Here is an 11,727-nt window from a genome sequence, read left to right on the forward strand (position 1 = left end):
TCATACCACAGCACGGGGCCTCACTGTGCCTCACAGTGCCATACTGTGAGGCACTGTACCGCCCGCGCCGAGCTTTATAAAGCACCGTGCAGCACTATAATATCGCCGTGCTTTATAGAGCACCGTTAGTACTCGCGGCATCGTTTTGTTCCTACTAGGAAATGCACCAGCGTGCCATTAATGTCTTCTTTTTGTTACGGCTACCAGCGAGAAGATATGGCACTGGGAAGCGATCGAAATTCCCTCAGTACAATACGCATTGTTGATTCGTTCTAGAATGAATTGTTGTGGTTGTCACGGATGTACTTTGTTTTATAGTTATTTTTTATCTAAGGCTACATAGCAAGTACAGTGAAACTTGGTTAAGTGGGACCTGGATAAGTGAGAAACCTCCATAACTGGAACTCATGCTGAGGTCCCAACACTTTGGCACTGAATTACCTCTGTTAGTGGGACGAGGTAAACCTCTATATCTGGGATTTGTTCTTTCGATTTATCATCATAGTTACTTCTGTAACTGATACAGCGAGTAAATTTTACATGCATAAACCTCTGTAACTGAGATATCATTGTTTGTTTACTCATTCTTATTCTACCCACAAATTCCACACGTAATTCCAAGTACGTAAGTACAAATTTTGAGCTTCAATTACCTTCAGTTTTAGTTTCGCTTTACTATCATACAGATGTTTATTTGAAAAATGTCAAAACGAAAGCTACAATCGTTATCATTACGTGAAAAACTGAAGTTAATATCCGTTTATGAAAGTGGGAAGACAGGCGAAGAAGTTTATTTTATTAACATGTTATTTTATTTAATGATCGCACCTGTATAACTGAAATAACCTGTATTCTCACCTCCATTAATGGAACCCTCTGTAAATGAGACAGATATTTATTTATACCTGTATATCTGAGACACTGGGTAAGTGGAATACCTCTATAAGTGAAACGACATTGCAGGTCCCTTGATGTCTCACTTAACCAGGTTTCACTGTATAAAATAAAAAATGACACTAAATTTAAAGAAAGCAATACCAACTGTGAAGCAACCGAAGAAAAACCTTTGACTAATCAAATGATAATGTCTCGGTATGGTTAAACAATGGTTAATCATAGATAAATGCTCAGAATTTTATACAACCTTCATAAAAATATGACTTAACTGACATCTTTGTTCAGAAACCGTATCCAGACATGCAACACAAATTTGCATTAATTTAGGAGACACGAGACGTGCCTAGATAGAAAAAAAACAATAATTTTGAGGTCAGCACATGCAGCGGTTATAAGACACGTCAATAGCTATTATTAAAACAAAAGAAATAAAATTCAAATGAGATAGTCGTCCTCTTTTCTTACGACCTTGTCACGAAAAATTCTTGAGTATCGCGAAATTACCTTTCGCTTCGCCAATTTGTACGAACGCTTCTGTAATTTTTATCAGTAAATAAGTTTCTTAATTTAATTTTATGCACTTAAGTTATACGAATACATTATTGAAAGTTGTATAACTTAATGTATACATTGAAAATCGGGATCGGAAGTATTTACCATATTCGAACGCGGTGTGTTTTTGTATCATAATCAAAGCATTTTTAGTAGTTATATAATACTAGCTGTCGCCCGCGACTCAGACCGCGCGGAATTAAAAATAAACGTAACAAGTCTAATAGCCTATGTGTTCTTCCAAACATATAATATGTTCTACGAGCCTTTCCGGAGATACCTTCAAACAACCATCTATTCATCCATCCATCCATCTAAACATTTGCATTTATTATATTAGTATGATATATGAAATGTTTTTGGTACCTACTGTTCTTATACTGCAACTTTAAAATAAAATTTAAAAAAAAAAGGTAGGTTAAGTTACATATTATTACTGTTTTAAAACTTGACAATGGTTTATTGTCGTCGACTAAGTTTAACTCAAAAGTTTTACTAAGAAATGGAATTTTCAGTTTGCTTTAAACTTTTCGACAGACTAGGATTTAAGTACTGATACATTATTTATAATTTATTTATTAAAACGTTAAAATCGTGCTATGAATAAGTAAGAGTTCTGTAACAGCGCGTACTGCCTCAACACGTCATACAATAGGTGATTCCATGCGACTCTACCCACGATATTTTCTCTTTTACTCGTACATCTTAGGTATCGAAAACAAAGCATAACATCGTAAAATATTTACCACTTGCTTAAAAATCTATTTCTTTGATAAGTTATATTAGTAAAATATGTGAATTTTGGGCTGGAAAGGGATTTATTGTAAGGAAAAATTCTCAAAATCTAGTGTAGATTTTGAGAATTTAAGGTATAAGGTCTTTCGTGTAGTGTTAGTAGCGGACGTAAAGTTAGGAATGAATAATAATCTTATTACATATTTTATTTGCCATAAAATGATTTAGTTATGTTTTTAAAATATAGTCTGCTTTATTATAAAAATATATATACAGAAATCTACACACAAAAAGATAAATGTTAGTCCGAAATTATGTATAATCTATTAGAACAAAATGGAACAAAAACGTTACATAAACCTTATAATATTATAATTTAACCTTTTGTTGTGACATCGCTTTCCAAATAACAGAAATATCACGTAACTTGAGATTTAAATTCAAGATGTGAAGTGGAAAGTAAAAGATAGTCTATGTTACGGTAAAACAGACGCAAGGAATCGATGTTTGCGAATATAAAGTTAATACAATTCGCTATGCAACGTGAATAACTACCGGAATTACGTAAGGCTCGAAAAAAAAAACTTTTATTAGTGCGAACAATATGCATTTTGTTCTCATTTTATTGTTAAAGGTGTGTTTTATCTTATGAAATAAAATCACAATTAAAAACATTTATTTCACCAATAATTTATAAGAAAACTTCAAGTTTATAAGTAATTAGAAAATAAACTGCTGTTTAATTTATTCAATACTAAAAATGTATTTAAGATATTATTCTTCTTTTTCAGCCACATTAAGCCCACTACTGGTATATTGACGGTTTAAATTTAGTAATAAGAGGAAGTCTAACTTCTTACTTCACTGATTATATTTTTGCATGTGTAATATCTGCAAAATGAGAACAGAAGTAAACACATAAATAATTCAACAGTTGAATGACCTCCAATTAATTGCAAAGATGTACGTAATGCGCTTAATTTGTGAATAAAAGAAACCATTGCGGTAAGAGTTGTTAAATATTTATAAGAAACGAAGCGTTGCTCCTCGTTGCGTGTCGAGAAAGTATTTTACGTTCAAACATTCGTAATATTTTTTATACAGAAATTGATATAAACGTGAAATATGTCAACTACTGGGTTGTGTACCCTAATGATGGTAAACTTTGTTGAAACGAACATCAGTATTTTAATATTATTTTTTATGAATTCTAACACTTATTTACCAAAGACTCTTTCTCATAATATTAACACAGAATGGATATATTTTCACCTTTTTATTACAATTAAGTTAAGCAAAAAATAAGTCCGTCAATATTTAAGTGAGTAAAAAAATTATGTTAAATATTCAAATTAGATTTTCTGTAGCGTTGAATAACAAACAAATTTTAAGCAAGAGTTGAAGAATTCCGTACAAAGCTACTTTTGTGCAGAAATCGCTTACAAAAATATGCTAAATAAGTTCTTTTCGTAATTTTACATAAATTACTTTCGACGAGCAGTAATGTAATAGTTACTCGTAAAAGGATTAGACTTCACTTGACCTACCTTATACGCAATGTTTATTTTATTTTGAATGTATTGTTTAAGCAAACACGACAACATAATATGTCACCTGAGTATTTTGTAACGATACTTTGACGAGTAATGTGTCCACGTTTTGTGTAGGACCATCTTGAACATTTTAACTCAACTGGAGAAATACCACGGCCTCGTAAAAGTAAAATAATCTATGTATTGTCAGATAAGTGTCCTGTTCCAATTCCCCCTTCCTTTCCTTGTTAGTAAGGGTAGGAAGGGGACTTGGATATGACGTGGAAGAGGTTGGATAGGAAATGAAAATATCCTTTTTATCTTCATCCCCTGCTCTTTTTATTTAAAGAAGGCAACGAATTTGTAACTCGTATAACCCTTTCTGTTATAAAAGCCACAGGACCTACCCTCAAGCCCTTCTGTTACCTTCACTAAATTTGTGAATCTTATGGTCATCTAATAGCTAATTTATCCTTTTAATTGCGGGTATACTCTAACAACTCCACTTTACTCCACAATAGGCAGGGACGTTTGAATGGTACAATGGCCGGGGCAATAGAGCTCCTTTGCCGGATCTGTTGCAAGTTGATATCGGTTCGTGCCGCTCCGAAAATTGCCTCACACATTAGACATTAGCCTTAATTCAACGCTCAATAATTTACTTACAGCAATAAATGTTCTGAAATTGAGAAAATCTGAGACTTTAATAACATTACTGTGTAAAAATTAAGACAATCTTAATAAATGTTTAAAAGATTAAGACCTAGTTTAATAACTAGTTATAGTATTTAAAACATTAAGTTATTAAATATGGCGGTAAACGATCATATTTTTTGACAAAAAAAAAAATTGATAAAGGTATTCATCAAACATTTCAAAGACAAAACCAAACTACGAAGTTGCGTGCGCTACGAGTATATGAGACAGTCGATCTCCGGATTACTTAAATGTACCTTACATGTGCCCAACACCTAATGAACACATCGCGGAAGAAACCAAGCAAATATGATGCTTGACTTGATGCGATCTTACTTAAATACCGTGCAAGCTAACAGTTAACTGGAAAGTAAATAAACTTTGTACCAAAGAAATATAATTTTTATTTGTGTAATACGGCGGGCATGTCATTCCTATAAAAGCTGCTTAATTTAACGAGTGTCCATGGTCACGCTGACTACAACGGTCATCGTACTGAATTTACCTAGAAAACCTATTTGACTATTCCCGTCACGGAAGTCAAGTAAATGTCTCTCAAAACTGTCTTAAATTTAAATAGCCATTTCGAACACGGGTTATAAAATTGACTATATTTCCTGTTCCCGCATCTTGTCTCTGAATAATAAACTATGAGCCATTAGCCTCTCCGCCGGAACGGAACGGGTAAACTTGAGCTTCTATTACGTGTACTAAACATTAAAGTCTATTGCTTTGAAGTAATATGAAAATTTTACATTCCATTCAAAATTTTAATTACTAAATATTACTAGTAGTTATCTGTGAAGTTGTTAATTTTAATGTTTGCTTTGTTTCCACTCAGCCCACTCTAGCATCAATAAAACTAGCCTAAGTTTATTAGAGAGAGAAAGAGAAAAGACAATATAATCGTAAAAACGTCTAGGCAATGGTATTTCTCTTCGTTCACTTTTTCAATACTCACTAAATTAGTTATTTTAGGTGTTATTGTTTATACATTTAGGGGATGGAGGATGGTAAGTCGTGAGTTCTAACACATTTAAACGTAGTGGATGACACTTGGCATTATTCTATTGTCCTGTCTAAATATTCTGCCAAAAGAAATGAAGTGACATAATTGTATTCTTTCTCCGCTTAACTATAATTTAATTTTTTTTGTCGATTATCAGGATACGTAATTACATCGCGTATCAAAGTAATGCAAGTTTGGTAGGCTTTAGAGCAAAAAATAATAAATATAAATTGTACTGACCGCGGCGTTCAGCTGGTAATTGCTATGAAGATTATGTTTTTTTTTTCATCTTGATTCCTAAAGACGGCGGAATCAAAGTCGTATCACGTTTTTTATTTGTTTGAAATTTAAAAGCATTTTTCTCTTCGTGCTATCATTTTAAATTACACGTATAACTTTAATTAATATGTAATTACGTACTAATAAGAAATGTCGTGACGATAATAAAAAATTGCAATTTTAAAGTGTAATTAAAAATAAATCAAGAGCAATTGAGTTTTTCATTAAGAAAAGCAGATGACTTATACAAAAAAAAAACTAAGTAAAACTTAATGAACCGTAACGTTCATTTAACATTTAGAACATAACTTTGTGAGTTGACATGCAAAAAAATTACGCTACTTTCTACGGCGATTCATCTCGGCTTCAAACAAGCAAGCATAGGCATGTATGTAGTTATTTTTGCCTTAATTAATTTTACTTCTATGTACACTAAAAGTAATTAAGGATACTTATTTGTTTCACCCATAAACCGTTTTAATTACAAATATGAGAAGTTTAAAATTTACAACCATACTTTTTATTCTTCAATTAATAAAAAGCCGTGGACAATTAATAAAAGACCGATCTTTATAATGGATTTTCAATTTAATTTTTGTCGTGTTTTTAGTAGGTTTAGTCAATTTAAAGTACGTTAAAATATTTTAATTCACCGTTTAAAACGGAATAATGTTTTGGACACCAAATTATGATCTATTTAAATATTCCATGTAATAACTGTAATGAATTTCAACGGTGAGAGTTTAAAGTGAACGTTCTCTCAATAATTTAGTATAACATAACAAATAAGTCGTTACTTACCACTACCAGCAAATGAATAAAGTTTATTTAATTCACGTTAGCATAACTTAAAACAAAACATAATAGAACCTTTTTACACAACACCATTTATTTTTTAAAAATCATAGACAATCCCGCGTTAGTTTGACGTTAGCTTTAGATGGCGGGAAAGCGGCCCCGTGTATCGCCGCACGCACTCGCCTATCAACTGAATGTTTTCTTACTTACAATTCAAACTTCGAAGCCCACCATCTCAGCCGTAAACGTTTCTGCCACCTGCCCGTATTAACGGGATGCGTTTGCGCACAGAGTTTGCGCTTTTAATAATAGGATTAACCTTCATTTTAAGCTGACCATAATATTGTTATGGTTAAAAGTAAATTATTACATTTATAAATAGAACCTTAGACTTAACTTCTATCAAACGTGTAAAGTGTTTATGAAAACATATTTTTCCCGCAACAGAATTATTTGAAGTTTTACTGTAAATACTTCTATTTCTCTTCAAATAATTAAATGTCTATTTTGGAATTTTTAAATTACATCTTTTACTCTTAAATATTAAAAGATAAAAGTTGCTATTTGTGAGTTTAAAATATAGTTTTCCTTTTCCGTAATAACCGATGTTTGAAAATTACTGAAACTATTTAAAAAAAAAATCTAATCCATCTTCAATATGGAGGAAGTTGTGTACGACTACTAGGTTTAAAGTAATTATTAAAAATTTCAATAAGTATTTTTGTCGATTAAGCATTATAAAATAAATAAGATCCCTTCTGGGTTGACTAGATTTCTCGAGCTTTGGTCGTCCTAAAAGTTATTTTCTAAATTGACCTACTAAATCTCGAGCCTGTTTTAAACAGTTCGAAAGCTTGGATACACATAGATTTTAGAGCAGAGAAGTGAATGGATGATTATTGCCATTTAATAACTATCTGAATAAAATGTATTTTATTTTTTATATCTTGGTATTTAAGTCTTCATCACTATTATAGTGTGTATTTTTGTTCGTTTATTTTAATTTACATACCGCCGACCGTTCCACAACACGCTCGTGCGTGGTAGGATATTTCACCAGAACCGCACTGTAGAGGAATGCCAGTTATCCAGATGGTGTGGGTGGTATCTGACGGTCTGTCGTATCGTCCGATGACGAAAACCAGCGGCTGTAAACATTCTAAACAACCTTGAATATTATATTCTCTCATTCAGTGATTTGACTAAGATGGAAATAAACTTTAAAATAAGGTGTACTTTTCGTTTAGACTAGAGATACCCAACTTTATTTTGTCAAAGACTCCTTTTAAAATTTCATTTTTTCTACATCTTTCCTTTACCTTGAACTCAAGTTAAGTTTATTTCTCAGCATCGCACATCTCCTTCAAGTCTTCCGTGGACCCTTCGACCTTGGGGAATCAGAGGTTCAGTCAGATAATACTAATATTAATAAAAAATAAAACAGTTTAAAAACAATACATATATTTTGATCTACGTAAAACACCATAGATAATATATATGTCATTTGAAAAGTCTAATAAACTAACACATAATCATCATTTAATACATCAACCCTGAATAATAAAACTTTTTTATTTGAAAACAGTATAAAAATGCCTATATGTAATACTTATGACCTTCGGTTTCTACTGCCTGGATAAATTACATACTTATACTGTTGTCCGCAGCTTTTTCCCTCCACTGACAAGATTTTTTTTTGTATAGTTTTGACAGTGGACCTTCACAGTAAGAATTTCAGTGAAACTTTTTGTGTTCTAACTTTAAAATAAGATCTGACATACAGTAAATGAAGGAGGCCAAGCTATACATAATAAAAAAATCCCTGTAAAACTAACAAGCATCAAGCAATACTAAATTGGACCACACCTAAATTTAACACCAAGTTCCTAAATATTTAATATTCTTAATACATGAAGATATCAGTCAGTGCTTTTACCAAGTTTCCAATTCACATATTTTAGTATGGTATATTTGCATGTGAAATAAAAAAAATATGTATTAAAAAAAACTTTCATAGTATTAATGAATGAAAGAAAAAGCCACTTTATCACAATTTTCTACATTTCCATTAAAATGACAGAATCATGCAAAAATCAGTGCAAAATCATGTGTTTGTTGAATTTTGATTAATTATAATTACATATTTCATTAAAATCAATAGCTTAGTAATTTTTAAATTAAGCTTATTAAAAAAAATTATACTAAACATTCACCAAGTCTACAGTTTTAGTTGACAAAATTTAGTTTTAATGACTTTTAAGGATAGCATTAACTAAATATATGACACTACTGATCTCTATAAATGGATAGGTTATTTCTTTGAAATGACAGCTTTTATTTCGTTCAGACTTAAATAACCTGTCGAAGTTCCTGACAGTTAATCTCTATTATTAGTTCCAATCCCCAGTCATCAATTGCAACCATCAGCGCCAAAATGTCGAAAATCAAATAAGCACAAAATACCATGGCTTATAGCCTCTCCATGTATAGAAGTCAGTGTAAGACAAAATACATGTCTAATTAAACTTAATATAATTCAGGTTTATAAATCACAAAATATTTCAGCTAAACGTAAAAATCTACTGCAGACACTTGTATTGAAACATATTGTTGTTTTTGTTATGTCAATGAATACGAAAGGGATAACAATATTTATAAAAACTAGTGTCACAGCAGACAAAATACACTTTAAATATGATATTTATGTTTCTTCAATGTTAGGATTCTCCGAGAACAGTTGGTGATCATTATATGTACGTAGATATTTCTTTGTGAATAAATAGAGAGTCAAACCCCATTTCATCATCGCAAATGACCATATTAAGCGTATTACAATACTTGTCTGAATCGGAATGACACCTGGAATGTAAAATTCATTTTAATAAAGACATTGACCGAGTGTTATTAGAGATAAATGAAAATCATTGCAATTTTACTTATGACATTTTACCTCTAAAATATTCATATAGAAACATGAAAAAACATACAGAGTATCTTCTAGAGATATTGTAACATACTTACCAGCTTTATAATAGAATTCCAAAAATGTGTAAAACAATGTAAGAGCCAATCCCGACACAAAGCCAACAATTCCAAAATCTCCGAGATATTGCAAAGCTTTCCTTGAAAAGTTTACATGCAAGGATTCCTTCAAATAATGACAATGCAGCACAAGGGTTAAGCTTGCATGGATACCTAAAATTAAATTGATTTATAACTACCATATTACTTTTAACCATTATATTTGATGAATAAGATCTTGATGCATTGTTTTTAAGACATCAAAATTCTGTTTATTATCTACTCATATATAATATTTGCTGATAGCCAACTTTTGTCTGTCACAGGCTCACAGGTACTGACCTACTTATTACATCAGATATAGCAAAATATACTAATTGTCGGGTATTCTATTTTATTCGATTAGTAAAACACCGTCAGCATTTATCTTAAATGCACAAGGAGACAAATAGTAATTATTATTAAACATCTAGGATGAAGAAAAACTTTGTATTTTACTTACTAGACAACAATGCCCACATTCCAGCCTCTATGTTTGCGTAAACTAGGCAGAAACATATAAAAGCAGCAATACCTAATATTGCGCCTACAGTGCTTATGGCTATGTAAATCTTTGTACGTAACATCTTGAAATGTGAATATCCAACTTATAAATGAACTTCACATTCGATTAGAGTTGTAAATATTTATATTTGCAGAAAATAAACAAAAAACAATCATTTACGCCACCACCAAGTAAATTCAATAAGTTGACAGTTGACAGATAGTAAGGTGAAGGCAGTGACAGTTCCTAAGAGCGAAAAAATATTTTCGGTTTCCTGTATGCAATTTGCAAACAAGAAAATCAAAGGATTATTCTAAATATATTTAAAATTTCCAAAATAGTGCTCTATAATAGTATTATTTAAACATTTTAGAATTAAATTTGTCTTAAAAGATTATTAAATCCAAAACTTTTAATTAACATAATGTCAATATGTCTAGAGTCAGCCAAGATCAAATGAAGAAACTTTTGGACTTGCTTTGTGAAGATGGAGTTATGGTTAAAGGAAAATTAATGTATCCTTATTCAAATAGACAGTGTTTCTGGAAAAAAGTTGCTATTCAATTAAATTCTATTCCTGGAGCATGTAAAAGCCTACAAATGGGGTAAGGTGAGTGTAGTGTATGTAAACAGAGTGTCGTTTGTCTCGAGCGTATACGTCACAAGTGCAAGCCGGTACACCTGTACTAAAGGTATTACCTACCGAGGTAGGGAGGCGGTCGGTCTCAGTCGGGCTCAGTCGGTTGGACCGGTAGCACGTGGTGGTACGTAGGCGAGCCAAATATAATGGACGAATACTACAGTGAGATTTAAGTTTCTTAAGATTGAAGTTCTTTAAGGCAGCATCATTAATTTTTTTATTAAGTTTGTTAATTTTAATTGGTATTTATTTAATAATTTTGTTAATTTTCACTTTTAATTTAATTTAATTTTTAATCTTAACTTCACTAACATAGTTATAAGTATTATTTTACTAACAATGTATGGACTTATAATGGTCTGAATTAAATGATTTTTATTTTATTTTATTTTATTAAAAGAGTAAGTTTGAATTTATTTTTCATTTATTTGTACAACATAAACATTAACTCCTTAAATAAACAGTTTAGTTCAAACTTTTCCTTTACTTTTAACTAAATATTTGGCTTATTGGTTTTTATAAATGAAAATATCATTTGAATACTGATTATATCTATTGTTCCAGGTTATTAGAAAGAAAAAGCAATGGAAGTTTGTATAACAATATAAGTACTGTGGGCCTAGCACAAATATTTGTGACAATCATGTCAATTATGTGAAAATTAGTTTGTTATTTTTGGTGTACTTTAGTCCCGATACATCCGGGAGCTTCACACATTTTAATACAAATTTCGTTGATGATTATACAATGGCGATTGTCACAAATATTTGTGTTCAGCACAAATTCCTATTTTATCTTAATTACTGTAATTAGAAATGTGTAAATAGGAAAAGGAATTTGAGATAACATTTTTCAAGTAATTTTAAGTTAATTTATAAAACTGTATCAATTTGAGTATATACGATATTACGAGTTTTTAGTACTAACAATAATAAATTTATTGATTTTACAACTGGCAACTTTTAGTATCTAAACATTTAAAAAAATAACCATAATTGTTTTTATATCAGAAATTGCTGTCAGC

At 31.0% G+C, this 11,727-nt stretch overlaps 1 protein-coding gene across 1 annotated transcript; it reads right to left on the minus strand.

The window, feature by feature from the left end:
* Positions 1-8,715: 8,715 nt before the first annotated feature.
* On the minus strand, positions 8,716-10,267 carry LOC106713958. Its single transcript, XM_014506869.2, has 3 exons — positions 10,022-10,267; positions 9,520-9,693; positions 8,716-9,357 (listed from the first exon to the last, which is right to left on the minus strand). Exons 1-3 carry the CDS (start codon positions 10,143-10,145, stop codon positions 9,200-9,202), a joined length of 456 nt encoding a protein of 151 aa, XP_014362355.2. The 5' UTR covers positions 10,146-10,267; the 3' UTR covers positions 8,716-9,199.
* Positions 10,268-11,727: the final 1,460 nt, after the last annotated feature.

The sequence above is a fragment of the Papilio machaon genome, chromosome 14, assembly GCF_912999745.1.
Source record: "Papilio machaon chromosome 14, ilPapMach1.1, whole genome shotgun sequence".
Taxonomy (NCBI): domain Eukaryota; kingdom Metazoa; phylum Arthropoda; class Insecta; order Lepidoptera; family Papilionidae; genus Papilio; species Papilio machaon.